The 27,874-nt window shown below is 63.4% G+C and overlaps 4 protein-coding genes across 4 annotated transcripts; 2 read left to right on the plus strand and 2 right to left on the minus strand.

The window, feature by feature from the left end:
- The first annotated feature begins 753 nt into the window (after positions 1 to 753).
- On the plus strand, positions 754 to 14,315 carry ESPL1 (extra spindle pole bodies like 1, separase). Its single transcript, XM_049819353.1, has 30 exons — positions 754 to 798; positions 900 to 2,003; positions 2,209 to 2,313; positions 2,501 to 2,630; positions 2,865 to 3,001; positions 3,243 to 3,436; positions 3,591 to 3,833; positions 4,049 to 4,193; positions 4,408 to 4,552; positions 4,649 to 4,788; positions 4,893 to 5,027; positions 5,116 to 5,235; positions 5,393 to 5,564; positions 5,770 to 5,898; positions 6,014 to 6,170; positions 6,491 to 6,600; positions 6,950 to 8,079; positions 8,157 to 8,511; positions 8,640 to 8,801; positions 11,711 to 11,924; positions 12,057 to 12,241; positions 12,350 to 12,477; positions 12,551 to 12,673; positions 12,770 to 12,925; positions 13,002 to 13,172; positions 13,262 to 13,366; positions 13,474 to 13,586; positions 13,671 to 13,754; positions 13,841 to 14,005; positions 14,114 to 14,315. Exons 1-30 carry the CDS (start codon positions 754 to 756, stop codon positions 14,313 to 14,315), a joined length of 6,504 nt encoding a protein of 2,167 aa, XP_049675310.1.
- Positions 14,316 to 14,928: 613 nt separating this feature from the next.
- On the plus strand, positions 14,929 to 16,900 carry PFDN5 (prefoldin subunit 5). Its single transcript, XM_049818904.1, has 6 exons — positions 14,929 to 15,027; positions 15,589 to 15,691; positions 15,999 to 16,030; positions 16,206 to 16,280; positions 16,407 to 16,512; positions 16,596 to 16,900. Exons 1-6 carry the CDS (start codon positions 14,956 to 14,958, stop codon positions 16,673 to 16,675), a joined length of 468 nt encoding a protein of 155 aa, XP_049674861.1. The 5' UTR covers positions 14,929 to 14,955; the 3' UTR covers positions 16,676 to 16,900.
- Positions 16,901 to 17,109: 209 nt separating this feature from the next.
- Positions 17,110 to 19,612, minus strand: LOC126046463 (zinc finger protein 629-like). Its single transcript, XM_049818890.1, has 4 exons — positions 19,558 to 19,612; positions 18,991 to 19,073; positions 18,393 to 18,494; positions 17,110 to 18,268 (listed from the first exon to the last, which is right to left on the minus strand). Exons 3-4 carry the CDS (start codon positions 18,466 to 18,468, stop codon positions 17,463 to 17,465), a joined length of 882 nt encoding a protein of 293 aa, XP_049674847.1. The 5' UTR covers positions 18,469 to 18,494; positions 18,991 to 19,073; positions 19,558 to 19,612; the 3' UTR covers positions 17,110 to 17,462.
- A 2,990-nt stretch (positions 19,613 to 22,602) lies between these two features.
- LOC126046464 (zinc finger protein 853-like) lies at positions 22,603 to 25,913 on the minus strand. Its single transcript, XM_049818891.1, has 3 exons — positions 25,757 to 25,913; positions 25,256 to 25,368; positions 22,603 to 23,484 (listed from the first exon to the last, which is right to left on the minus strand). The coding sequence occupies exons 2-3, from the start codon at positions 25,332 to 25,334 to the stop codon at positions 22,910 to 22,912; spliced, it is 654 nt and encodes a 217-aa protein (XP_049674848.1). The 5' UTR covers positions 25,335 to 25,368; positions 25,757 to 25,913; the 3' UTR covers positions 22,603 to 22,909.
- Positions 25,914 to 27,874: the final 1,961 nt, after the last annotated feature.

Below are 27,874 nucleotides of genomic sequence, written 5' to 3' on the forward strand. Positions count from 1 at the left end.
GGCTGGGCGGGGGGAGCTGGGAGTGGGACTTTGGGCACCGGGGGGGCCGGGCAGTGGGGCTGGGGGGGGAGGTGTGAGCCTGTAGGGGAGCCGGGGAATGGAGCTGGGGGGGCTGTGAGCCCATAGAGGGGCCGGAAAGTGGGGCTGGGGGGGGGCGGTGAGCCCGTAGGGGGGCTGGGGGGGGGGGCTATGAGCCCGTAGGGGGGCTGGGGGGGGGGCTGTGAGCCCGTAGGGGGGCCGGGCAGTGGGGCTTTGGGCACCGGAGGGGCCAGCAAGTGGGGCTGGGGTGGCTGTGAGACCGTAGGGGGGGGCGGAGAATGGGGCTGGGGGGCTGTGAGCCTGTAGTGGCGCCGAGGAGTGGGGCTGGGGGGCTGTGAGCCTGTAGTGGGTCTGGGGGGGGGCTGTGAGCTGCTAGCGGGGCCAGGGAGTGGGGCTTTGGGCACCGGGGCGGCCGAAGAGTGGGGCTGGGGGGGGTTGTGTGGTCCCCCAAGGGGCTGGGAAGTGGGGCTGTGGGTCTTGGGGGATGGACTGGAGAGGGAGTTGGGGGCTCCCAGGGGGCTGGAGAATGGTGTGGGGGGTGCTGTGAGCACTGAGGAGGCCTCGGGAGTGGGGCTGGGAATTGCCTGTGAGCACTGGGGAAGCTGTGAGCCTGGAGGGGGGGCTGGGAGCTGTGGGGGTCCCACACCTTTCCCTGCCCACCCCAGCCTGGTGTCACATCAGAAACACCCGAAAGCAGCTGATTTCGCCGCCCGGATGGACGGCTGGGAGGGCATATCCGAGCTGCTCGCCAAGCTGTGGGTAAGCTGGGGGCTTCCGCTGCCAGCACTGCGGGGGGGGGGAACCCTCCCCTGGAAGGCTCTGGGCTGGGTGCCAGAGGTCTGACATCCTCCCCTCTCCAGAAATGGCTCTTACACTCCCCGGGAGGTGCCTCCGATGCCAGCCAGGCCTCCCGGCTGCAGAAAAGCCAGGTCTGCGACAAGGTCCTGCGGATTTGTGTCGAGCAGATGGCCAAACCTGGGGGCTGCCCGGCACACACCGCCAGCCTGGTGGCCGTGGCCGAGGCCGCGTGCCGGGGCTACCTGACTGCCATGCCACAGCCTGCTCCCCTCTACATGGAGAAGATCCTCTACCACCTGCTGAGGAACACAGCCGGCCAGGGGAGCGGCGATGCCTGCTGGAGGGTGGCTGACCTCCTCCGTGCCCGGCTGCTGACCTACCGCCCTGGCCAGGCACCCTCCAAGGACTTCACAGCCATCGCCCACAGCAGCTTCAGCGTGCTCTGGAGAGGGGCAGACACTTTGGCTGAGCCTGACCGGCCACAGGAGGAGGGTAGAGCTGTCCTCTCAATCCGTCTGCGAGCCCTGCGCTTCCTTCTGCTGCTGGAAGAGGACGGGGAGGCCTTGCTGCCGCTGCAGCCCCCCTTCTTCACCTCCCAGACGGCGCAGCAGGCAGCTGCCGCCGCTGCCTTGTACGAAGCCCAGCGGGCACCGTCCTCGGCTTTCCTCGGCCGGCAGCTTGGGGACTGCTTGCTCGCAGCTCTGCAAAAGGAGGCGATGGAGCCGCCCACCCTCCAGCAATCCTTCTGCTTCTTCGAGCTCACCCTGGAGCAGTGCTGGCATCTCTGCAAAAGCAGCCAGTACAGGGCAGCCAAGAAGGCGGTAAAGGATGCGAGGGGCTTCCTGGGGGCCACCAGCAGCTCTGTGAACTCTTTTGGTGATCCTCTGTCCCTCCTGGAGGCCGGGGTTCAGCTGAGCCAGGTGCTGGCCGAGAGCGCTTGCCCCGCGGGGCCGCCCTTCTCCCAGGCTGCGGCAGCTCTTGGCATGGCAGCGGAGGCATCGGAGCAGTTCCTCAGGGTGCTGGCTGAGAGCTGCCAGCTCATCGTCTCCTCCCTGGGCGAGTACGCGAAGAGGAGCAAGCAGTGGCCCTTTGGCCGGGAGGACGTGCTCAGCTTCTGTGCCTTCACTGAGGGGCACTGCCGTGTCCTCCACCGGCTGCTGGAGAGGGTAAGGCTGGGGCTGGGAGTGGGGTGACCGTGTAGCGTTGTCAACCAGAGCTTCTGTTAGCAGCTGGAAGCTTCATAACCCCACTCCAGGCTCGATGCTCCCCTTAATCCATCAGCAGAGTGTCCAGTGTCCCCGTCCTGAGCAGCAGCGCCCAGTGCTGCCCAAGCCCACGAACGCCGCTTTTCTACTTCCCTCCCCTCTGCAGATTCCTCCTGATGGTGTCAAACAGAAGCTCATGGTGAAGCAGCTGCTCTACCGCAGCCTCCAGCTCTTTGCCAGTGTGGCCTATGACACCCTCCAGTGCTCCCAGGTACCGGCAGTGGAGGGGACGGTTGCTGGCACTAGGGGTGGGTGGGACCCTCGTGGTGCCGGGTAGCTTTTCCCTTCGGAGGCAGCACGTTGGTGGGGTTGAAAGGGGCTGCTCAAGCCACCCTGGAGGGGGTTCTGGGGGGCTGTGGGTCCCCGGCGGCCTCTTGCCACCCTCCCTCTCCCCGCAGCCGTTGCAGGCAGCGGGCTGGCCGGGTCTGGAGCGGCTGACAGCGGGCTGCAGGAGGACCGTGGTGTGGATGCTGGAGGCACTGGAGGGGCTCCCCGAGAGCGAGCGAGCCCAGTATCTCGATGTCACTGGTCAGTGCTGCGGCGGGTGGGACCAAACTCAGCATCTCGGCCCCGGCTGGGGTTGAACGCAGTCACAGAGCTCGGGGTCTGTGTACCTGGGGAGCAACGAGGGGGTTCTATGTCATGCAAAACACATGGCTGGTGGGGCCAGGGCAGAGGGTGATGGTCGCCAGCTGGACAGGGAGAGAGAGGGGTCGTTTTCTCTCCATCACATCTTTAATATTCAGCTTTCACTTGTGGCAGTGTCGTGCACGTTCAAGCTGGCCTATATCTTCTACAACCAGAACCTTCACGAGGAGGCCAGCTCTGTCTGTGAGCTCCTCTGCAAGTGGCTGCAGACAGCAGATGCCTACGCGTGTCCAGAGATACCGCCAGAGAGGGTAAGCGCTTGCCTGATGCTTCTGGCAAAACTGAACGGGACTGAACTAAACCATCTGGTCCCAGGGCCAGGGGAGCAAAGGAGAGGATGGGAGCAGCTTTTGCTCCTGGAACAACCTCAATTCCCTGCTCCGAGGTCTTCCCTTCGCCCAGGCGTGGAAGAGGGCTGCGGTACGGGACATGGGATGGAGGGATTTTGCTCCCACTGGGTGCTGAAGCCAGTTCTCTGTGGTCTCCCCACAGCTGCACAAATGCTTCAGGCTGCAGGTGGAAAGTTACCGCAAGCTGGGGCGGCTGGAGAGAGCCCTGGCATGTGTGGTGCAGTGGCTGGCTGCGCTGCAGGGCCAGATTGGGGAGCTGCTGGCAGAGCCCATCTCCCTCTGGGTCAGAGTCAAAACAGATGCTGCGAAACAGGGGGCCGAGGAGTTACGATTACGGTAAGACCTGGAGGGCTGCCTGGTGCGTGGGGGGTGGAAGTCTTGAAAGCTGCGGTTCGCAAGCCAATAAAATGACGATGTTTCTCCTTGCGAGATGTGCCCGGTTCCGCTGCGCTCTGCACAGAGCTCTCCTTACAGCTCCTGTTTCCCCCAGGACCCTGAAGGAAGGCTTGGAGGGGCACAGCCTGGATGCAGAGACGTTGGTGACCGTCCTCTTTGCGGAGTTGAAGGCCTACAAGACTGTGCGAGCCGACACAGGGCAGGAACGCTACAACGTCCTCTGTGACCTGCTGGAGATCTGCTCGGAGGAGAGCGGCCGCCTACATGAGCGAGCTATCGGCTTGACAGAGCTGGCCCAGGTCTTGTGCTACCACAGCTACGCGCAGCAGACGGACTGGTGGGTGGACACTGGTGCGCCGGGATCACCTCCCTGTGTCCCTGAACATCGCCAGGGAGCATTTGAGGGTCCTCAGGGGGAGTTTTAAGGACCTGGAGTGTTCGTGCTCTGGCTCTTTGCTCTGTTTGGGGTTCTGGGGTGTATCTATTCCTCCCCTTAAAATGCTCCAGGGGTTTTGGGGATAGAAGGTTGTTTCTAATCTCTCTGTCTGGCAGCTCCTCCCTGGACTCCATCCAAGAAGCCTTGCGGCTGCTGGAGTTGGTGCCCAGAAGCACCCAGAACCGGGACCGACTCCTCGATGACCAGGCGCAGGCTCTGCTCTGGCTCTACATCTGCACCCTAGAGTCCAAGCTGGAGCAGGTGGGTGGGGGTGGTGGAGGGGGGGCTGTGGGATGCTGAAACGGGTCCAGATCTAGAAACGCCATGGGGCTCCGTGCACGCATCGGGTGCCCTCCTCAGCCTTGCTGGCAATGCTCAGCTCTTTACCAGGGCCACCAAAAGCCACCCAGACCCCCCTGATAAACACTATGGTGTCTCTTAACATGTGTTACTGCTGCCTTCTCCCACGCTGCAGAGCATAGAGAGGGACCAGAGAGCCAAAGCTCAGGGGCTAACGAACCTGGGTGACTTTGAGCCCAACGACCTCAACTACGAAGGCAGGCTGCTGGAGAACAGATTCCTGTACGACGGCATCTCCTTCAACCTGGTGACAGAGACAGGTGAGGATGCTGGTGGGTTTGGGCCCTTTGTGTAGAGGCTTTCCAGGAGTGCCTGGTTTCAGGTCAGGGTGTCTCAGACCTGTGGTGTGCCCTCAGCTCTGTCCAAAAGCCTGGACGATGCCTTCGCCTTGTGGAAGCAGCTCCTGGCCAGGCCGGGCGTCCCGGCGGTGCGCAGCCCTGAGCAGACTGTAGCCTCCCTGCACCTCCTGGCAGCTCTCTACAAGCTGATGGCCAAGGTAATGCTCCTGGGGAGGTGGTCAGTGGGATGGCAGCCTCCCCAGGCACACAGAGTCCCTCTGAGGTGGACTCTCAGTAACCATGAGGGTTTTCCTGACCCCAGCCCTTGCAAGCCATGGAGACCTACCTGCTGGTCAGAGCCCTGTGCAGCGCACTTGGGGACAGCCTGGGCATGGCCAGCGCCCTGTGCCAGCTCACCAAGCTGCTCTTCCAGCTGGAGTGCCCCAGCTATGCCCAGGTAAGTCTGGCAGGGAGGGAAAGGGCTGTGGGGTGAGCTTGGCTGATCCCCGAGGCTGCAGCCCTCAGGCTGGTGTGTTGGTTTCCAGCTTTTCCTGGAGGAGATGGAGTCCTGCCTGCAGAATGCTGACAGCAGCAATGATTCCTACCTGCTGCTGCAGCAAACCTGCCTCCTGCTCCGCAGCCAGCTGTGTTGTGTCAGCCACCAGGTAAGGCTCCTAAAAACCCTTTTCTGCCTCAGAAGTAGTGTCAGAGGGCGAGGAGATAGCAGCAGCTCTGTCTGGCTATCTCAGTACCTCTCGCTGGGGACCTTGGGTGTGGAGACACCCTGGACCATAAACAGTGACTCTTTTTCTCCCTCTGCAGGTTGAAGAGGGTCTCACCCTGTTGCTGGAGGTGCTCCAGAACCCGGCTCTGCAAAAAAGCACAAAGGTCTGGTACCTGCTGCAAGCCCACGTCCTTCAGCTGGTGGCTGTCTACCTGAGCCTCCCCGCTGCCCGCCTCTCGCTCAAGCTCCGGCAGCAGATCTTTGTGCAAGGTGAGTTGCAGGGGAAGTTTAAAACCCTGCCGGTAAGCACCAGGTTGACAGCGGTCACGGACGAAGCTCCGTGCAAACATTTCACCTCTGGGTTTCTCCAAAGCAGTCCCTTTGAGGCGAGGAGAGGGAATCTGAGGGAGTTGCTCTGTGCTGGGTCTGGGGAGGGTCTTGGTTAGTGCAGATACCCACAACTGCCCTTGCACAGGGTGGAAGAGTCCCAAGACGGCTCTCATCGAAGCCCAGAAGCTTTTCCGCAGCATCATCCTCCTGCTGATGGGCAGCGATGTGCTGGGCTGTCAGAAAACAGCGGCCGATGTCCAGTTTGTGGATTACGGTAAGCCGGTTGTTAGCATGGACCAAAACCCAAGTGCTCCTCTGGAAAGAGTCGGGCTCCTTGCCTGCCTCTCCCAGAGGAGCAGCTCCAGTCACCTTCTTGTCCTCCCTTGCAGGGAACAACCTGCTGCTGAAGTGGCAAGTGCTGGCTGACGCGCTGGCCTGTTCGGAGCACCTTGTGGCTCTCCTCAGCAGGTTGGAGGTGGTGTGTAAAGCCAAAGCCTTCTGCTTGGAGGCTGTCAAGCTGGCCGTGAAACTGCAAGCCACCCGGTGGTGAGTTGACTGGGGAGTGGGGGGGGGTCAGCCTGGCCCTGAGCTTGGGGAATGCTAGGTTAGGGATGAGCTGCCCTGTGGCCACAGGGGACACTGGTGTCTGTGTCCCTTGGTGGGGGACAGGCCCCGGTTGGGAGGGTTTGGCACCTTCTCAGCTTGGTCTGGAACAAGCAGCTGCTCTGGGGTGTGTTATCCCGTGAATTCAGCTTGCCAGGCCAGACATGAGCTTGTTCCTTGCTGCCTGCCTCCCGCATGGTCCTGGGAATGGAGCGATGGCTGTTGTGGAGGGGCTCTGAGGGCTGTTTTTCTCCCCCTCCCAGGTGTACTTCTTTCCTGGTGCTGAAGGCTCAGCTGGAGCTGCAGCAGAGTGAGCTGGAGCTGAGCCACTTCGACCTCCAGCAGGCTCTCTTCCTCCTGGAGTCTGATGCTGGTGAGTCCCTGCTCCGGGCTTGGAGGGGAATGGGGGGGCCGAGGTAAGCTCCAAGCTCAGCCAGTGCCAGGGATGACCCTTCCTGCACCTGCTTTTGGGCTGGGGTGAAAGACCAGCCTTGTGCAGATGCTGCTGGAGCAGCTGAGCCTCGTCACCCCGGAGAGTGCAGAGGTGGGGGCTGACTCTGGGCCACGTTTCAGTTCATCGAGCGATTCCTCCAGCCGATAAAGGCATAGCTGGGGAAAGCAGAGCATTGGGTCTGGCTGTCCTTCCTTAGGCTGTCTGTGGTGGGACCTGGGGGAGGGCTGTGTAGGGAAGACACCGAAATAACCTTGCCCTCCGCCCACAGACCTTGGAGCCAGCCAGAGGCAGAAAGGCCAGATGAAGATCCTGCCCAGGAAAGGCAAACTTGAGGGCAAGAAGCCAAGGGACTCCATCTCTGAGCCCCTCAGGGAAGAGGAAGCTTTCCTGAAGGGCCCTGCACTGGAGTTTGTGGCCACGGTGAGTGGGCTGGAGAAGGCGGATGCTCTCACCGCCTCACCGGAGCTGAAGCCCAAGAGGAGGAAGAGCCTGGCCTTCCTCACCCACCCAGCAGCCTGCCTGTGCCGCCTCTGCTCCGACTTGGCCCTCTCGGCTCTCTGCCTGCGCTGGCTCCTCTCCTGTGCCCAGGGCGATCTGGCAGCGGGCAGCACGGCCGAGGGGCTGGGTCTGATCCATGAGGTGCTGCCGCGCTGCGCCGCTGTGGCCACACGCTTCGCCGCCGTGCTGCGAGACAAGCTGTGGGGCGGCTCCGTTGGCCGGGACCTGCCTGCACTGGAGCTGCTGGACAATCTGGTGGCCACTGGCTACGCTGCGTTGGCCCTTCAGAGCCTGGCCAGCCCCCGGCCGGCAGAGGAGCTGCAGGAGGAGCTGCAGATGGGGTTGACCACCTTAGCGTCCTGCAGCCCCCACCTGCCCAGCCTGGAGGTCTCCAGGGCCAGCCTGCTGCTCACCAAAGCCACAGCCGCTGTTTGCCGCCTGGCTTCCAAGCACGACAGCTCCTTGGATGGTGTTTTTGCCAGCTCTCAGAACTGCCAGCTGCCCACGCTGACTCCGATGGAGCCCAAAGTGGCGGCCGTGCCCCAGACCCTCAAGGTGGGCAAGGCTGAACCTCAAAGGCGCAAAAAGAAGACAGCATTGGCCCCTGCCATGCCCAAGCCCAGAGTGAAGAAGAGCCAGAGAGCGAAGCCCCTGTTTGTGCCGAACACCGATGACGCCTTTGCTCTGGGTGACTCGGACAGTGAGGTGCCACCCATCATCATCCAGCCGGTGACAGTGCCCTGCACCCCGCACCAGAAAGCCTGTCCCCTCGCCAAGGCACATGCAGCCCTTGGGCCCAGGACTCCCTTCACCATCTTCAGCGAATCCTCCCCGCCGGCCAGCAAGTCCCGGCACCTGCGAGCGCCCAAAGTCTTGCAGAAAGTCAAGTCTCGCCTAAAGGTGAGTGAAGAGGGAGGCGAGGGGCAGCCCGGTACGCCCAGCACCAGCCCTGACACCCTCCTGTCCCTCTGCTTTAGGTGACATTCAGTGATGACAGCGACATGGAGGATCCTGAAGCGGGGCCGACTCCGACAGCTACCCGCAAGACATCCTGTGCCCGAAAAGCTCTGCCTGCCAAATCCATGGGGTCCCAGGCAAGCTCGCTGGGGTTCGGCGGCCAGAGCAGCACTGCCCAGCCCCGGAGAGGGCGGCCGGGCACCCGCCGAGCCGGGGCTGCGGAGAACAGGGAGCGGATGACCCGTAGGGCTCCCAGAAAGAGAGTGGAGGAACGGGAGCTTCTGAGGACCATTGAGGAAGAGGAGAAGGTGGAGGAAAAGCTTGAGATCAGCTTTGAGGTCTTGCGGGCCTCTGAGGAAGAGGAGGGAGCTCCAGGTGAGCTGGGCTACCCCAGGAATTGGGGGGGGGGGGGGGCTGTCCTGCCTTCGTGCAGCCCTAAGCAGTTGCTGTCCCCACTGCTGCCACCAGTCCCAGGGACCAAGTGCCTCTGTCCCTCCCTGCAGGCAGGAGACGGCTGCCTCGGCGCAGGCAGGAGGGCGCAGATGTGGAGCACAAGGTCCTGCAGCAAGAGGCCGGTGAGGACGTCTTGGCAGCGCGGTGGCTGGGCAGCAGGGACCCCCTGCGCCTGGAGGGGACCCTCTCCTCCACCCTGCCCATGGCTGGTGGTGAGCACCTGGCCCCGTGTGGGTGGGGAGGTTTTGGTGTTGGGGAGCTGTAGGGGAGGAAATCTGAAGCTGAGCCTCTCGGTGAAATCAGTGGCACCTCTGCAAAAACATATTTTAAAATGGGTAAAACCCACTGTAGGGGCAGAGGGCAAAAGAACTGAGGAGGAGGAGGGGCTGCTCCCCGGTGCCGGGAGAAGGAGTTTCCAGACCCGCTCTAGCAGGTCCACATCCTTCCTGTGCTGAGGACCCCAGACCTGGATGCAGTGCTCTGGGGGGGAGGTCTGAGCAGAGCAGAGGGGCAGAGCCCCCTCCCTCGACTGGTGATGTAGCCCAGGAGACAGCTGGCTTTCTGGGCTGTGAGCGCACATGGTCGCCTCATGTCCAGCTTTTTGTCCCCCAGTACACCCAGTTCCTGCTGGGCAGGGCGGCTCTCCATCCCTTCAGCCCCCAGCCTGGGCTGGTACTGGGGGTTGCCTCGACCCGGGGGCAGGACCTTGTGCTTAGCCTTGTTGAACTTCATGAGGTTCACAGGGGCCCCCTTCTCGAGCTTGTCCAGGTTCCTCTGGATGGCATTCCCTCCCTCAGGCATGTCAGCCCCCCCAGCTTGGTGTCATTCCCAAACTTGCTGAGGGTGCATTTGATCCCCACTGTCCATGTCTTTGAAGAAGATATTAAACAGTACTGGTCCCAGTACAGACCCCTGAGGGACACCACTTGTCACTGATCTCCATCCGGACATGGAACTATTGTCTCAGATCACCTCCCTGTCCTCCATGTGCCTCAGCAGAGCTTCTAGGAGGATCTGTTCCATGATCTTCCTAGGCACAGAGGTGAGGCTGACGGGCCGATAGTTCCCAGGGTCCTCCTTTCTGCCCTTTTTAAAAATGGGTGCAATGTTTCCCTTTTTTCCAGTCACTGGGGACTTCACCTGACTGCCATGACTTTTCAAATATCATGGTGAGTAGGTTGGCAACTACATTGGCCAATTCCCTCAGGACTCTGAGATGCATCTTGTCAGGTCCCATAGACTTATGTATGTTCAGGTTCCTCAGGCGGTCATGAATCTGATCTTCTCTTACCATGGAAGGGACTTTGCTCCCCCAGTCCCCGTCTTGCGGTCCATCCACTGAAGAGGTATGGGAAGAGAGGTTGCCAGTGAAGACTGAAGCAAAAAGTTGTTGAGTACCTCAGCCTTGTCCCCATCCTTTGTTACCAGTTGTGTTGATTGGGAGGGGGCCTATGCTTTCTTTGACCTTCCTTTTCTGGCTGACACACCTGTCGAAGCACTTCTTATTCTGTGTCCCTTGCCAAGTTCAGCTCAAGCACTGCCTTGGCCTTCCTGATGCCATCCCAACAATGTCCCTATACTCTTCCCAGGATACCTGTCCCTGCTTCCACTGCCTGTGTGTTTCCTTCTTGCCCTTCAGTTTGACCAGCAGGTCTTGACTTACCCATGCTGGTCTCTTGCTTTCCTTTCCTGATTTCTTACACCTGGGGATCGAGAGCTCTTGTGCTCTATAGAAAGCATCCTTAAAGATCAGCCAGCTCTGTTCTGCTCCCTTGTCCCTGAAGGCGGTTTCCCAGGGGCTCCTGTTGACCAACTCCTTGATCAGCTGGCAGTTTGCTTTCTGTAAATTCAGGGTCCTGACTTTACTCTTCGCCTGACCCATACCCCTCAGGACTGTGAACTCCACCAGTGCATGATCACTGCAGCCCAGGCTGCCTCCAGTCTTGATGTCACCCATTAGTTCATTTGCATTAGTGACCAACAGCTCTAGTATGGCATCCCCTCTGGTAGGGCTGTCTGTTACCTGCCTTAAGAAGTTATCCTAATGCATTCCAGGAGTCTCCTGGATTGCCTACAGCTCGCTGTGCTACTTTTCCAGCAGACATTGGGGTGGTTGAAGTCCCCCAGCAGGACGAGAGCCTGTGAGTGCGATGCCTCCTGTAGCTGGAGTACGAAGCCTTTGTCAATAGGCTCCGCTCGATCAGGCAGCCTGCAGTAGACACCAACCTCAAAGTTTCCTTTGTTGCCTTAGTCTCTAATTCTTACCCATAAGCTTTCAACCTGCTCGTGGCCGTTCTTCAGAGACAGCTCTTCACAATCGATCCATTTTTTGAGGTAGAGGACAACCCCTCTGCCCCTCCTTCCTCACCTGTCCCTTCTGAACAGCCGGTAGCCTTTGACAGCCACACTCCAGTCATGGGATTCATCCCATCAAATTTCAGTAATGGCAACTAGGTCATAGCTTTCTAGCAGCACGGTGGCTTCCAGCTCCTGTTTATTGCCCATGCTGTGTGTGTTGGTGTGGAGGCACTTCATCTGGGCTGTTGTTACCTTCTTAGAGGAACACCCCTTAATTTCTTTGAGGTGTTTCAGTGGTGTTTCCCTCCTGGCTCCTATTACCTCAGGAGCCCCTGGCTCATCTCTGTAAGACTTCCAGTGTACCCAGCATGTCTCAGAGCAACAGGCTGAGGTTCCTCACTAGCACCCCATCCCTCTAGCCTTGGCCTACTGTCCCACAGCTTGTCACGGTCAAGCCTGATTTCATCCCACTCCCCTCCAAGTCTAGTTTAAAGCTCTGTCAATGAGCCTTGCTAGCTTGTGAGCAAAGATCTTCCTCCCCCTTTGAGAAAGGTGAATCCCATCTGACGCCAGCAGGCCTGGTGCCGTGTAGGCCATCCCATTATCAAAAAAAAACCAACCCTGCTGGCCAAGGGTAACATGGGGCTGGTCTGCAAGACTCCAGTGCGTGGGATGCTGGTCTTGGGCTGGGAGCTGGTGGCTGTGATGGGGACGCCAGGTCTGTCCCCTCTGCTCCCTGCTCCACCTCCCCTCGCCACTGCTCCGAGTGTTGCCCAAGGGCTCGGCGGCTGATCCTGGGGTTTTGCTGCTTTGTCCCTTCCAGATGTCTCCTCGCTGGACATGGTCCTTGAGCTCCTGAAAGATGCTTTCAACTGCATCAGCCACTGCCCTCCCGGTGCGCTCTACAGCCAGCTCTGCCAGCTCCTGGCTCTGGCCATGGGGAACCAGGACCCCCTCCTCACTGCGTACCTGCTCTCTGAGTCGGTCTCCATCACCACTCGCCATCAGCTGCTCAGCATCATCCACAGGAAGATTCAGTGAGTCCCTCGGTCTCACCTCCCTCCATCCACAGAGCACCACGGAGAAGGGGCTCACCCAACACCAGCAGAGCCCCAGCAAAGGTGATTTTGGGGTGGTTATTCCCCCCCTGACTGCCTTTCCCTCTGCAGCAAAGAGAAGAAGTCAGCAGGGGACGTGGCCGAGCAGCTCCGGGGGCTCTCCTTGCAGGATGGGAGCGCTGCCCAGCGCAGCCACCACCTCATCGAACTTGAGAGACTCTTCATGTTCAGCTCCACAGGGCTGGGATCTGAGGAGCGGGACAGCTTCCAGACGCAGCTGCAGCAGATCCCCAGTGGTAAGGGCTGATGGGACCAGAGGGACCAGGCAGCTCATTGCCCAGGAGGGTGTTAAGTGACGGATGGTGCCCTTGGGGCTGTCCTTAAGGTCTGGGTGTGACTTTCAGGGGTGACGGTGTGCGTTTTGACCCTCGTCAGCATCCAGCCTGGCTCCATAGGGGACACGCTGCTGCTGGCACGGCTGGAGAAGGGCACTACTCCTGTGAACATCCGCATCCCCACTGCGCTTGCCAAGGTGAGGGCAGGGATGGGACAGGGGCAGCCCAGCCATGTTTGGGGCTCGGATCATGGCTCCCTTCCTCCTCCAGGCCCCGCTGCGCTCGGTGCTGAGCGACTTCGACGCCATCCAGAAGGAGCAGAAGGAAGTCAACAGCTGCACGGACAAGCAAGAGTGGTGGCTGCGCCGCTCCGAGCTGGACCGCAGGATGAAGGTGGGGGAAAACCACCCTGCACCCCTGATGTGGGGCATGCTTCAGAGGAGGTTGGGGGGTCTGGAGCCCCCCCAGTGACTCTCTGACCTCTTGCAGCGCCTCATCGAGACCCTGGAGACGCAGGTGCTGGGCTGCTGGAGGGGGGTCCTGATCCCCACTGTCCCCCAGCCTGGTCTGGCAGAGGAAGCCACCCACTTGCACACCCAGCTCTGCCAGTGCGGCTGGAGGGACTCGGATCCCACCCTGCTCAAGGTGCCTGGGCTGGGGCAGGGTTTGGGGGAACCGAACCCCTGCTTTGCCGATGCTCACCCCTTCCTCCTCCTCGCAGGTGGTGCTGAACGCTGCTTCCCTTCTTGGCCCCCATGATGTGCAAGCCCTGGCCTTCAGCCTCTGCCCAGCGCAGCCCCGCAAGGCTCAGCTCCTCTTGCAGGAGGCAGTGGAGAAGTGGAGAGCCTGCGCCACGCAGACGGGCGGCTCCCTCATCCTGGTTCTGGATAAGGTGAGACCCCAGCTCCTGCTTCACCTCCTCCTGGCTCTGCTAACCTCCCTCCTGCTCACGCCTTCCTCTTCCTCCTCCTCCTCTTCCAGCACCTGCAGAAGCTGCCCTGGGAGAGCATGGCGTGCCTGAAGGCTGTGCCTGTAACCAGGCTCCCTTCCCTGCGCTTCCTGGTCAGCTACTCCCTGGCACAGGAGGTGAGAGGATGGGACACCCCGTGTACCCCAGCCCCGGGGTTTGGGGGAACCCCCCCAAACCTTGCGCTGGGCTGGGACCCACCCACTCATCTCCCCTGCTCCGGCAGCAGTCAGGGTCCGTGCTGAGCCGCGGCGTGAACCCCAGCAGCACCTTCTACGTCCTCAACCCGCACAGCAACCTCCTGGGCACTGAGGAACGATTTCGGGGCTGGTTTGAGAGGTGGGTGGAGATCTTGGAGGGGGGATATGGGGTTAGGGGGCATGGTCTGTGCCCCCCACCCCCTTCTCACCAGGTCTCCCACAGCGAACCTGGCTGGAGAGGTGTGACAGGAGCCGTCCCAAGGCCGGAGCAGATGCAGGCAGCCCTCCTGGAGCACGACCTCTACATGTGAGCATCACCAGGGCTGCTTGGGGAGACCCTGAGGGGGGGTGTACAAGGGCAGCCGGAGCTCACCTGGGGGCTTCTTCCCGTAGTTACGCAGGCCACGGAGCAGGTGCCCGCTTACTGGACGGACAGACCATCGCCCGGCTGGATTGCCGTGCCGTCGCCCTGCTCTTTGGCTGCAGCAGCGCCGCGCTCGCTGTCCGTGGCAGCCTGGAGGGCTCTGGCATCGTCCTCAAGTACATCATGGCCGGCTGGTGAGTTACGGAGTGGGAGGGTGTCTGCAAGGGGGGCAGAGGCTTTGCATTCATGGTGTTGGGTTTTATTTGGGGTGGGAACGGGTCTAACGCCCTCCTCCCTTCCAGCCCCTTCGTCCTGGGGAACCTGTGGGACGTGACAGACCGGGAGATCGACCGCTATGCCCAAGCGCTGCTGCAGGGCTGGCTGAGGGGGGGCTCGGGTGCCCCGCTGCTGTCCTACGTTACCCAGGCCCGCCAAGCCCCCAAACTCAAGTACCTCGTCGGGGCAGCCCCTGTTGCCTACGGGCTGCCTGTCTGCCTGCAGTGAGGGCTGGGGGGGGGGGCTGCCGTCCCCACGGGGAGGCAGCTGGGGACTCGCGGGGTGGGTGGGTGTTTGTGTTTGCAACTGCTTTAATTTATTTTAATGAAAGTGGTTTTATTTGCGTGTTCTGTGACAATAAAGCTATTGCCCTGCTCCCTCCTGTTCCCCCACTACCCTGTTGCCCATTTGTCCCCTGTCCCCAAGGCTGGACACACACCCCTCCCCCAGGGAAGGTCTCCAAGACTCCTACCCTCCTCCTCTGCTGCTGGAGGTGACCCAGAGCCCCCAGCCTTCGCTGCTGTCCCCCCCATCCCTTGGTTTTTGGTGTTAGGGGGTCCCCAGGAGCCCTGGGAAGGTGGGGGGGGCTGCTTGCTCAGGGTTCCATCACCATGAGAGTGCTGGGCTTTAGCCTCTGCCCCTGGGGGAGCACCTTGGATCCCCCGTCTATGGGGGGAAGGACCCTTTTCCCCGGGGGGGGAGGTATTGGGGCGCTACAAGAGAGCTGCTGCCCCCCCCCCGACTTGGGGACGGACGGACACTGACGCCTCAGGCCTCGGAGCGCTGCCGGCCGCCGGCCGCTAGGGGGCGCGCGCCCGGCGGAGCAGCGAGAGGCGTAAAGGGTGCTAGAGCGTCGCGGCGGCCCAAGATGGCGCAGACGGTGAACGTGGGGGAGCTGCCGCTGCCGCAGCTGGAGCTGCTCAAGGGGCAGCTGGACCAGGTGGGGTCGGGTTGGAGGGGACTGTGTGGGGCCGAGGGGGGCTCTGTGGGGTCGGGCCCGCCCGTCTGGGGCTGTGTGGGAACGGGTTGGGCTGGGAGGGGCTGGGGGATGATGTGTGGGGCCTGACTGGGGGGGGGGGGGGGGCTATACTGGACCAGGCTAGGCTGTGGAGGTGGGAGGGGATGTGTGGGACTGGGCTGGGGTGGGAGTGACAGGCCCGGACTCGGTGTGGGGGGGCATGTGTGGAGGCAGAGTGAGCTGTTTGGAACTGGGGGAGGTGTGCTGGACCAGACTGGGCTCTGGGGAATACTGAGGTAGAAACTGGGTGGCTGGGTTGAGGGGGTGACAAGGCTGGAGCTGACCGGATGACGTGCCTCAGCCCCATGTGTCACCCTGTGTGACACTGGCTTGGAGACACCGCTGGGTGTGGGACTGTGGCCCCCACTCCGTGACATCTCTTGGGGCTCTGGCACTCGCTCTCTGGGGCTGTTCCAGCCTCCCTCCTGCTCCCCCCCAGCCCCGGGGCCCTCTCCCCACTGACAGGGCTGTGCTCTCTGCCAGGAGGTGGAGTTCCTCTCGTCCTCTATCGCTCAGCTCAAGGTGGTGCAGACCAAGTATGTGGAAGCCAAGGACTGCCTCAACGTGCTCAACAAGAGCAATGAAGGCGAGTGGGATCCCCCCCCATCCCAGCTGGACCAGGGGGGACTGTGTCAAGCCCCGAGAGGCCGGTACCCTCTTCCCTGGCTTTGCGGGCCCCAGCTGCTCCCCCAAATCACTCCTTCCTCCCTAGGGCTGAGACGTACCAAGTCCTGCTCTGAACAAACCACCCAGAGCCCCCGTGTCAGCTCTTTTGGCCCAGGCTCTGGCACCTTGTGCCCAGCAGGGAGGCTGAGGGGGCTGCTGGAGTGGCCCAGATGTTGAGTTGTGGCTCTGTAGGCTCCCCTCACTCGCCTCTGCTTGCTTTTTCACAGGGAAGGACCTGCTGGTGCCCCTCACCAGCTCTGTATCCTTTCTTACCCCCGCAAATTCACTCCCCTTAGGGCTGTTTGTGCCAAATCAGTGCCGCTGCCATCACGCTGTGGTGCCACTACCCGGGACACCCAGGCTCTGTCCCTGCCTTTCCTGCCAGAGCCGTGTAACCCTCCTGGTTCCCTGCTTTCCCTAACACCCCCTCCCAGATGTATGTCCCAGGGAAGCTCTCAGATGTCGAGCGTGTCCTGATTGATGTCGGAACTGGCTACTATGTGGAGAAGGTGAGGTGTGTGCGTGAGGGACACTGTCGGGTTTGGGGGGGTGGCTCGGTGCCTTTCCTGGGGAACTGCTCCCCATGTTTGTGCCACGGAGGCCCACCTTAACTCCCTTGCTGCCCCCTCCCTCAGACAGCAGATGACGCCCGAGACTTTTTCAAGCGGAAAATCGACTTCCTGACGAAGCAGATGGAGAAGATCCAGCCAGCACTGCAGGAGAAACATGCCATGAAGCAGGGTAAGCAGCTGGCTCCCTCCTCACTCTTGGGGGGCACCCCCAGAAGCCTCACCCGACTCCCCAGCCCCCTTCTCTCCCTGCAGCCGTGGTGGAAATGATGAGCCAGAAGATCCAGCAGCTCACGGCCTTGGGAGCCACGCAGGGTGCGACCACCAAGGCTTAGCCTTCAGCCTCACAGGCCACCCTCCTCGCCATCGCTGCTGGGATGGGAGCCGAGGCTGGAGGGAGCCGTGGGGTGCAGCGCAGCCCCCGACCCCATCCTGGCTCTCCCTGTCCTGGTTCTCCAGCGCCTCTTTCCACCCTCATGGTGCCCGGCAGCACCAGCCCCCCCTTTTTGTAGGCAGCATCTTGCTGCCACGGTGCGGAATAAATTAATTGACTTCTCAAAGCGGGGTGCTTTTGGGGGTGGCGTTGGGGGAGGGGGCTCTGCCCGGTCTGTGGCCATGCGATTTGGGGCAGCCTTATCCCAGGAATCTCGCTGCTCCCTGCATCTCCAGCCTCTCTCGCCCAGCTTTGCAAGGCCTCAGCTAGGTCCCCCCCCAACACCCCTGTGGGGCTTTTTACCCCCCTGATACAAAATAATCCACCTTCCCCCAAACAGAACAACTTTATTCCATGGCCAAGGCCCCATCCAGCCGCGCTCCGCTCCCCCAGCGCGGGGTCTGCCTGGTGGTGCCCCATGGCTTCTACCCTACATGTGTCCGTCCCGTCGCCCCCCACCCCCAACCCCAGTATATACATCTATAGGGTCCATCCCCTACAGGGGGGTCACCGAGGTCCAGCCTGTGTCCGTTGGGGGCCACACAAACCACAACGGTGTCCGGCGTGGCTTGGTGTCACCTCGTCCCCCTGCCCGCAGCGCAGTCTGTACGTCCCCTGGTGTGGCGTCGCCTCGTCCCCCTGCCTGCAGCGCAGTCCGTGCGTCCCCCCTCATGTCCCCTCAGCTGGTCTCAGCGGACAAAGAGGGGCTTGTGGACGCGCTTGTGGCGGTTGAGTGTGGCACTCTTGGCGAAGCTCTCCCCGCACTCCACGCAGATGTAGGGCTCGTGGCCATGAGCCTGCGCCCGGTGACGCTCCAGCTCGGCCCCGTCGCGGCAGCTCTGCCCGCACTCCGGGCAGGGTGAGGGCTGGCCGCGGGCAGCGTGAACCCGCTGATGCTTCAGCAGGTTGGTGCTCTGGGCGAAGCCGCGGCCACACTGCCCACAGCGGTGGGGCCGGGCGCCCGAGTGGGTGCGTTGGTGCTTGATGAGGTTCTTGCTTTGGGTGAAGCTCTTGCCGCACTGCCCGCAGGTGTAGGGTTTCTCCCCGGTGTGGATGCGCTGGTGTTGGATGAGGTTGGAGCTCCAGCTGAAGCTCTTGCCGCAGTCCCCGCAGCGATACGGCTTCTCCCCGGTGTGCGTCCGACGGTGCTGAACCAGGTGCGAGTTTTGGCTGAAGCTCTTGCCACACTCCCCGCAGGTGCTGGGCCGTTCCCCGGTGTGAGTCCGCTGATGCCGCAGCAGCTTCGACCAGTGGCTGAAGCTCTTCCCGCACTCATTGCAGATAAAGGGGCGCTGACGGCCACCCCGGTGCCGTCCCCCCACGCCTTCCCCCTCTTCCTCCTCACCGTAGCCCCCCGCCGACGTTGCGGCACCGGAGCTGGGCTGCCCTCCTCGTTTCTTGCTTTTGGGAGCTAGGGGGCTGTGGGGGATGACGGTCTGGATGATCTCGTGGGGCAGGACCTCGTCCTCGCAATCACTCACGATGCCGTCGTCGGCTGCAGGGGTGGGTAGAGAGGCTGGGGAGGGGGCTAGCACCCCCCCACCCCGGGGACAGGCGCCCCCCCCCCCGCCTCCAGAGCTGGGTTCCCCCTCCCCAGCCCACCCTCACCCCCTCCTCACCGATGTAGACCCTCCGGACCATGTCCCCCTCATCCGAGTCGTGCAGCTCCACCACGCAGGGCTCCTCCTGCTCCATGGGGGCGGCCGGTGGACCCTGGTGTCCTGCAGGGCAGTGGGAAGCCCTGAGCTACCCCAGCTGACACGGGACCACCCCCACCACCCCCCTCCCCCCCCCCGCCTCAGGCTCCAGAAACTCATCCTGAATTCCTCCTCCCTGATGACAATTTGCATCTCGTTTCCTGTTGCGCCATGGCCAGTTCCTGTGTGCTCGGGCCACACCGGAGCATGTGGGAGCTGGGCTCAGAGCTGCTGGGGGGGGCCCAGGTCCCTTTGTGAACCCCAGGTCCCTTCATGCCATCCCAAATCCCCTTATGCTGCCCCATGTCCCTCTCTGCTGCCCCAAATCCCCTTGTGCCACCCCAGGTCCCATCATGCCGCCCCTAAATCCCACCGTGCCACCCCTCCCCTTGTGCTACCCCAAAATCCCTTTGTGCGACCCCAAATCCCTTCATGCCCCCCTCCAATTCCCTCTGTGTGACCCCAAATCCCTTCGTGCGCCCCCCCTAAATCCCTCCGGGACCCCATTCCGCCGCATTACCTGGGCTCCCGGGGGGGTCTGGGGGTCCCGCTGCTTCTCTGGACTTGGCCCTGCTGCTCTGCCCTGGCGTTGGCTCCCGAGATCTGGGGGGGGGGCACACGGACACGGGTGGTTATGGCCCTGCAGCTGCGCGGGGGGGCACTTGTCCCCCACCCTATGGATCTGCCCCCCACCCCCCCCAGGACTGGGGGGGGGGGGCTGCAACCTCCCCTTAGCCCTTGCGCATCCCCCCTCCCCGGGGTGCTCCCCCCGCCGTTTTGCTCCCGGACGACTCGTGTCCCCGTCCCCCGTCCCCCCCCCGCTCCGTTCGGGGGTCCTGCAGCACCGGGGGAGGGGGTGGATCCGTTCCGGGGGGGTCACTGAGCCCTCACAGCCCGGGGGGGGGGGGGGGGGGAGCCGGTGCCGGGCGGCGGCCGGGGCCATTTTGGCCGGAGGGAACCGGCGGAGGGCACCCGATTGAGGGGGGGGGGGGAGGCGCGGGGACCCCCGAGCATCCCCGGGACCGGGAGGGGGGCGGCCCCGCCGCTGCCCCCCCCCTCCCCGTCCCCGTGTCCCCCCCGCGCTCACCGGCCCCGGCGCGGCGGCGCCTCCGCCGCTTCCGCCGCCCGCCCGGCCCGAGGGGGCGGCGGCTCCGCGCGGGCCCGGCCCCCGCCGAGGGGAGGGGGGGGGCGAGCCGCAGAGACCCCCACGACATCGCGGAGCGACCCCCCCCGGCTGCGGGTGTGCGTCGCCAGGGTGCCCGCAGCCCCCCAAAAGCACCCTCCCCCCCCCCCCTCCCGGATGCTCGCTGCACCCCAAACGTGCCTGTCCCCCCCCTCCGGGGGTGCCTAGGGCACCCTAAAGCTGCCTGCACCCCCCCCCCCCCCGGATTCCTAATTCACCCCTAAGGTGCCTGTACTGCTCTCCTGGGGTGCCCAATGCACCCCAAAAGTGGCTGCACCCTCCTCTCCAGGGTGCTCGGGGCACCCCAGCGGTGCCTGTACCCCCCCTCCCAGGGTGCCTCGTGCACCCTAAAAGTGCCTGCATCCCCCCCCACGATGACCACTGCACCCCAGAAGCGCCTGTACCCCCCTCCCAGGGTGCTCCGTTGCTGCCTCTACCTCCCCAAAGATGCCCGGTGCACCCCAAAAGAACCTGCACCCCTCCTCAGGATGGCCGGTACACCCCTGCCGTGCCTGTACCCTTCTCCTGGGGTGCCTAGTGCACCCCAAAAAGTCCCTGCATTCCCCCCAGGCTGCCAGCTGCACCCTAAAGGTGCCTGTACCCCCCTCCCAGGGTGCCCTAGCGTTGCCTGTACCCCCCCAAAGATGCTCAGTGTACCCCAAAGTTGCCTACATGCCCCCCAGGGTGCCCTGTGCACCCCGAAGTTGCTCACAGTCCTCCCTTAGGGAGCCCTGGAGGTGCCCGCTGCATCTGAAGATGCCCACAGCCCTCCAGGAAGCCTGGTGCACCCCAAAAATGCCTGCACCCCCCATTCAGCATGCCCAGTGCACCCTGAAGGTGCCCACCGTCACCCCCACCCAGGGTGCCCCATTGGTGCCCGGTGCACCCCAAAGCCACCTGCCCCTCCTGCCATGGAGTGTGGTGCACCCCAAAGGTGTCCGTGACCCCCTCAAATGCCTGGGGCACCCCAAAGGGATGCACCCCCCCCAAAGCTGCCTAGTGCACCCCCCAGGTTTCCCAGTGCCCAACCAAAGCTGCCCAGTGCACCCCCAGAGCTGCCCAGTGCACCCCCCACGTTGCGCAGTGCACCCCAAAGATGCCCAGTGACGCCCAAGGAACTTGCCTCACCCCCACCCCAGGTGCTCAAGGCACACAGCACCCAAATACCCCCCCCAGGGTGTCAGGGGGGTGCCAGTACTCTCCCAGGGACCCCTCCCCACACTCGAGACCCCCAGCTCTGCCTGCCAGCACTCGGGACCCTGCTCAGGGGTTTTGGGGGGGGCACTGTGGCACTTTGGGGTCTAAATGGGCTGAAAAAGATGAATTTCCAGCCCAGTGCCACCCCCGCACCCCACGGTGGGGGAAACTGAGGCATGGCACAGCAATCCTGCCAGACCCCCATGTGTCCTTTGACCCTAAACTGGGCCCCCCCAAATTGGTGGAGAGTGAGAAAGAGGGGCTGGAGCCACTTCCCACGTGAACTGGCCCATTCTGGGGGGGGCAAATGGGTCCAGGGGAGGAACGCCAAGCCCCCCACCTGCATCTGGGGGAGTAAGGGGTCTTGCACATTGCCCTGGGAGGGGTCACGGGTGCTGCAAGGCCGATGCAGCCCCCAGCCCCCCACCTTTGCCCCTCCATCCCCTCTCCCTCCCTCAGTTCCCCCCCCCCCATTTATTTTTGGGGTGGGGGCTGCAGTGCTGGGGCCGCAAGGCACAAAGAAAAGCCAAAGGACTAGGACCCCCCCCATCCACCACTGCTTCCCTGCCCCCCCCAGCAGCTCCCCCCAGCCCCAACCCAAGATGGGGGGGGTGTCCATTTTTTTGGGGGGGCTTCCCAATCTCCTGCCCCCCCCCCAGCCAACCCCAAGGACAGTGGCTCATCCATGTGTGTCGTTCCCCCCCCCTTCCCGCAACACCCGCCGGCCTTCTACTCACCTCTCCGAGGCCGAAGGATGGGGTGGCGCGATGGGGTCTGGGAGGGGATGGCGAAGGGTTTGGGGGGTCCCTGGTGAGGGGTTTGGGGGTGCGAGGGCTGGCGCTGGCCCCCGAGCGCGAGGCTGGCGTTCGGGGGAGGCCGGGAACAGGAAGGTCCCAGCGTCATCCCATTCCCCCGGCCCTGCTGCCGCCTCGCCGCGAGCCGGATGCTTTTTTCCACTCGGCGAGCAAAAATAGGGGTGAAACCTTGGAAGGGGGGGTCCCCAACCACGACACCTTCAAACCCCACAGCCGAGCAATGGATCCTGGTGGGGAGGATGAGGGGGCTCGGCCCCTTCGGTGACGGGGAATCATGGATTTGGTTTGGTTTTTTTTTTTTTCCCCCTGCTCCGCTTGAAAAACATTCCCGGGCAGGAGGATTTGGGGGGAGTACACAAGGCTCATTTTTGGAGGAGATGGGGGGACGGGGTGGGGGGAAATGAGCAGCCAGAGCCCCCCTAACCCCCCCACTTCGTGTAATGGCTCTGGCTCCAACCCCGTGCATTCCCCCCCACCCCGCCCCACTCCGGCAAAAAAATGGTTGGAAATTATGCAACGAGGCCGGCGCCTTCATTAACGGGATTGAGCCCAGCTCGGTACCGGCCCTGGGTGTCAGGGTTTTGGGGTGCCTTCGGCATCTCCTTCTGCACCCCACCACCACTGCCCCGCTGAGACCCTGCAGCCCGCAGGAGGGTCTGGGGGTGCAAGGGTGGGGAGCAGCGGGTCCCCGTCCCCATCCCTGCCCTGGGGAGGTTGGGTGGCGCGTGCGGGCACGTGGCGGCAGCCGGCGTGGGAGCCGTCCCCGCGGGGCACCTGGCGCTGCAGCACCCAGCTCCGCTCCAGCCCCGACCAGGAGGATGGGAAAAACCTTTCCACGGTGGTGTTGGCGTCACTGGAATCGTGCCACCACCGCCACGACCGTTGCCTCGTCCCCTAGGGGTGACGCTGCCGGGGGTGTCCCTGGAACCGCATGGCAGGATGATGCTCAGGAAACTCCGCTGCTCAGGGACCTTTTATTGATCTCGTCGGCAGACCCGTGTGCCCCAACCCTGTACCCACCCCCCCACAACCCTCCTTGGCTTTGGGGGTGCAGGTGCTGAACCCCAGCTCCGCTGTGGGAGCACCCAGCCCCGTTCCCAGCTGCTGCAGTCCCCAGCCCTTGCCAGGGCAATGCCAGTCCCCCTTGCTGGGGATGCACCCCAAAACCCATCCCCACCCTTGCATCCCCATCCCTCTATCTCCATCCCGGCATCCCTGTCCCCATCCCGGTGTCCCCATCCCCATCACGCAGCGTGAAGCTTCTGATGCCGATGGAGCTGGGACTTGTGGCGAAAGCCGTCCCCGCACTCCCCACAGATGTAGGGCTTCTCGTCGGTGTGGGTGCGGCGGTGACGGATGAGGTTGGAGCTGACGCTGAAGCGTTTCCCGCACTCGCCACAGCTATAGGGTTTCTCGCCGGTGTGGGTCCGCTGATGCTGGATGAGGGCCGAGCTCTCACTGAACCGTTTGCCGCAAGCGCCGCAGGCGTAGGGCTTTTCACCAGTGTGGATACGTTGGTGGGTGACCAGGTTGGAGTTTTGGCTGAAGCCTTTGCCACAGGCGCCGCAGGTGTAGGGCTTCTCACCGGTGTGGGTGATCTGGTGACGTGCCAGGTCCGAGCTGCGGCTGAAACCCTTCCCGCACTCGCTGCAGATGGTGGGGCGCAGGCGACCCCCCCGCAGCCCCAGCAGCTCCTTCAGTGGTCCCAGGCCCCCCGGGTGTCCCGGCGTTTTGGCCGGTCGACGTGCCGGCGCTTTCCGTCGCGGCCTCGCCGGGCGGCCAGGTGGCTCACTGCCGGAGGCTGGTGGGCTGGGGTGGGCTGCGGGGAGAGGAGAGCTGGGCACCGGTGGGATGGCGTGGGGACGGGTGGCACCGAGGGCAAGGGGATGGGCCCAGGGCTGTGTCCCACTGAGCCTTTCCCATCCCATTGGCACCTTCTCTGTCCAGTCAGTCCCTTCTCCACCCTTTTTGCCCCTTCTCCATCCCTTTTGCCCCTTCTTCATCTCTCTGTCCCCTCTGTCCCTTCTCCATCCCCTCGTCCCCTTCTCCATCCCATTGATACCTGCTCCATTCCCTCTTCCCCTTCTCCAGCCCCTCTGTCCCTTCCCCATCCCTGCTGCCCCCCCTCCATCCCTTTTCCAGCTTCCCTGTCCCCTCTCTGGTTTGGGGACAGCAGAGAAACCCCTGTCCCGCTCCCAAGCCCCGGTTTAACTCCCAGCTCAACCCCCACTGTGTGTCCCCACCAACCCGCCCCATCCCACCCCAAGGACAAGTGTCCGGGCTCGGGGGGCAGGAGGAGGTTCACGCACTGGGCAGGATGCGTGCGGATGGCACCACCGAGGGGGACTCAGAGCCCAAATTCCCTCTGCAAACCATGGCTGGAGTTGGGGTACCAGGAAACCCCATGGTGCAGGATCCTGCACCCCAGGATCGGAGCATCCCCATGACATGGGATCAGGACATCTCTGCACCCCAGGATCGGGGCATGCCTGCACCCCGAGATCGGGGCATCCCCACACTGTGGGGTTGGGACATCCCTGCACCCCATGACTGGGACCATCTCCATGGTGTGGGAGCACGGCATCCCTGCACCCCGAGATCAGAGCATCTCCATGCTGTGTGATCAGGACATCCCTGCACCCCAGGATCAGAATGTCCCCAGGCCACAGCAATGGGGCATCCCTGTACCCCCAAATCAGGGCATTCCCATGTTGTGTGATCAGGACATCCCTACACCCCCAGATCAGGGTATCACAATGCCACAGGAATGAGGTACCCCTGCACCCCAGGATTGGAACATACCTGTGCCACAGAAATGGGACATTCCTGAACCCCCAATCTGGGGCAACCCCACACTGTGCAGTCAGGACAACCCTGCACCTCAGGATCGGGGCATCCCCATGCTGTGGGGTTGGGGTATCCCTGTACCCAGGGATTGGGGTATCCCTACGCCGGGAGAAGGGGGTATCCCCACTCCGAGGGACTGACACATCCCCACACGCTGGGATCGGGGTATCCCCATGCTATGAGACCAGGACACCTGCACCCCAGGACTGGAGCATCTTCTCCTTATAGGATCAGGGCATCCCCACGCCAAGCTATCAGGATACCCCCCTGCCATGGGAATAGCACATCCCTGCACCCCAAGACTGGGGTAACCCCGTGCTGTGGAATTGTGGTACCCCCACACGCTGGGATTGGGGTACACCCATGTCATGGGAATGGGACATCCCTACACCCCAGGACTGGGGTATCCCTGTGCTGTGGGATTGTGGTATCCCCATGCCATGGGAATAGGATAACCTCACATCCCTGGAACACCCCATATCCTGGGATCAGGATATCCCCATACCATGGGAGTGGGACACCCACACACTCCAGGATCAGGGTCCCCCCCACCCTCCAGAATTGGGGGATCCCCATGCCGCAAGGTCAGTGTATCCCCACATAGCTGGGTCAGGGCAGGTCCACGGGGGGACCCCCAAAAAGGACTCCCCACCCCACTCCCCACAATGCCACAGGGACATGCCGCGTGGGAACACCTCGGCCGAGCCCCTCACTGTGGCCAGGTGCCGCTTTGGGGGGCTCACCTGCGGAGGTCCCCTCCGGCAGCTCAGCGTCCTGGGGGTCCCGGGGGTCCCGGGTGGACGGCTCCCCCTCCGTGTCCATCGCCGCTGTCCCAGCACGCTCAGACGGGGGGACCCTGCCCGGGGCGGTGAGAAGGAGCAGGCAAAGAGATGGGGTGACATGGGGGCATCCCTGGGGGGTCCCGGCTGCACCCCAAGGGGGGTCCCGAACACCTCCATGCCTCAGTTTCCCCTCTTGATGCTGGGGGGGGGGGGGGCACCAAGGCCATGGGTTGGGGCTTCAAGCATCCCCCTCCCCATCCCAACAGCATCCCCCCCACCATGCCCCCCACCCCTCTCATGGAGGGGCCCCCTAAGGTTTGGGGGGGGGAGGGCTACACTCCACCCCCCCCGACTCTGCCCCGAGCATCGCCGCCATCTCGGGGGGGGACCGGGAAGGGGAAAAAGGGGGGGGGGGGGCTGTCTGCCCTTCTTTTTAGGGGGGGGTCCCTGGCCCCGACTCACCGCTGCGGCCGGCCTGGCCGGGGGGCCGGGGGGGCCCGGGGGGGTGGCGGTGGGGAGCGATGGGTGGGCTGGAGCGGGAGCGGGGAGCGGGGAGGCCGCGAGCGGAAGGGCCTTCCCGCATGGCCGCCCTCGGCTCCCGCCGGCTGCCGGATGGCGCAGCTCTATGGTCGGGGGGCTTCGACCCCCCGCCACCGACCCCAAATTTGTTTTCCCCACCCCGCCATGGGGAACGGACATTCCTCCCCCCCCCCAGGGGGGGTATGGCCAAGGGGTGCGGGAGGAGGGGGGGGGGGGGGCGCCATTGTGGGCCTGGGCTCGGCAGCGGGACGAGCCTGGGTTGGGGGGAGTTTTGGGGTGTGTGTGTCCCCCACCCCCGTGTGTCTGGGTGGGGGCTGGAGTGTCCTCTCCTGCGATGTGTCCGGCTTTGTGGGGGCACTGGGGGGAACGGGGCCCTCCTGGGGGTCCCGCTGGGGCTGGGGCTTTGTGGCTGGGGGGTGTCATTGGGGAGCAGGGGGGGTCTTTTGCCTCCCCCCCGGACTCGTGCCAAATGTTGACATCTTGCGGGGGGATGCAGCTCCCCCTGCACCCCCAGAACACCCCATCAAGTGCTTGCAGCTGGAGGGGGTGACAGGACAAAATGGGGGGGGTGCCAGTGCCCCCCCCCAGCACCCCAATTCAACCAGACGTTGGCAGCTGGGGGGGGCATTGGTCTGAGAGTCAGGGCCCTCCAGCCCCCCCAAACTCTCCCACCAGATGTTTGCAGCTGGATGAAGCCACCGGGGGGACACACATGTGAGGGAGATGGGGGCACCCAATGCCCCCCCACTTCTTTGGGACCCCCCCCCCCCGGGCAGGATGGATCCCCAGCTCCCACCAGCTCCCTGCTCAGCTCTATGTTTTTAACCCTTCCCAGCCCAAGCGAGGGTTGGGCCAGCGACTGTTGGCTGGGGGAAGCAAGCAGCCAGACTGGGAGTCACTGGTTTTAACTGGTGGTGGTGTGAGCCAGCAGCGATGGTCACTGTGGGGGTTTGGTGCCACGGCACAGGCGGCTCGGTGTCCCCTTGGGGGGACAGGTTTGGGGGTGCAAGTCCCACTGTCACCTGGCTGGGTCACCCCTCAAGCTCAGCTGTCACCCATCAGGCTGTTGGGTCACCCTCAGACGGGAGAGTCACCCTTTCGGGGTGCTGGGTCACCCCCCAAGCTGGGCTGTCACCCCCCAGGGTGCTGAGCCATCCCGTGTGACAGGGCTGGCTGTGGTGACAACCCGCTCAGGTGTCCACGGCAGGTGGAGTCGTCACACCTGGGCACAGACCTGTCCCCAGCTCAGCCACTGTCTGACTGTCCCCAGCAGGCAGAAAAACACCCAAACCCCGTCCCCACAGTGATGCCCCGGTGTCACACAGCTCAAGGACACCCCAGTGTCACCCAGCATAGGGATGCCCCGGTGTCACCCTCACAGGGACATCCCAGTGTCACCCAGTGTAGAGACACCCTGATGTCACCCTTGTAGGGACATCCTGGTGTCACCCAGCATAGGGACACCTCAGTGTCACCATCGCAGGGACATGCCAGTGTTGCCCTCAGAGGGATGCCCTGGTGTCACCCTCCTGGTGTCACCCTCACAGGGATGCCCCAGTGTCACCCTCAGAGGGATGCCCTGGTGTCACCTCCTGTTGTCACCCTCGCAGGGATGCCCTGGAGTCACCCTCACAGGGACACTCCGGTGTCACAGAGTGTAGGGATGCCCCAGTGTCACCCTCACAGGGACATCCTGGTGTCACCCAGCATAGGGACACCCCAGTGTCACCATTGCAGGGACACCCCAGTGTCACCCTCAGAGGGACATTCCAGTGTCACCCTCCTGGTGTCACCCTTGCAGGGATATCCCAGTGTCACCCTCACAGGGACATCCTGGTGTCACCCAGCATAGGGACACCCCTTGCAGGGACATCCCGGTGTCACCCTCCCGTTGTCACCCTCAGAGGGACGCCCCAGTGTCACCCTCGCAGGGACACCCCGGTGTGGCCCTCCCGGTGTCACCCCCGCGGGGACGCCCCGGTGTCAGCCGGCACCCTCCGTCCCCCCCGGGGCGGCACCCGCGGGCCGGGGCCCGGGGCG

This window comes from Accipiter gentilis, chromosome 16 (assembly GCF_929443795.1).
Source record: "Accipiter gentilis chromosome 16, bAccGen1.1, whole genome shotgun sequence".
NCBI lineage: Eukaryota > Metazoa > Chordata > Aves > Accipitriformes > Accipitridae > Astur > Astur gentilis.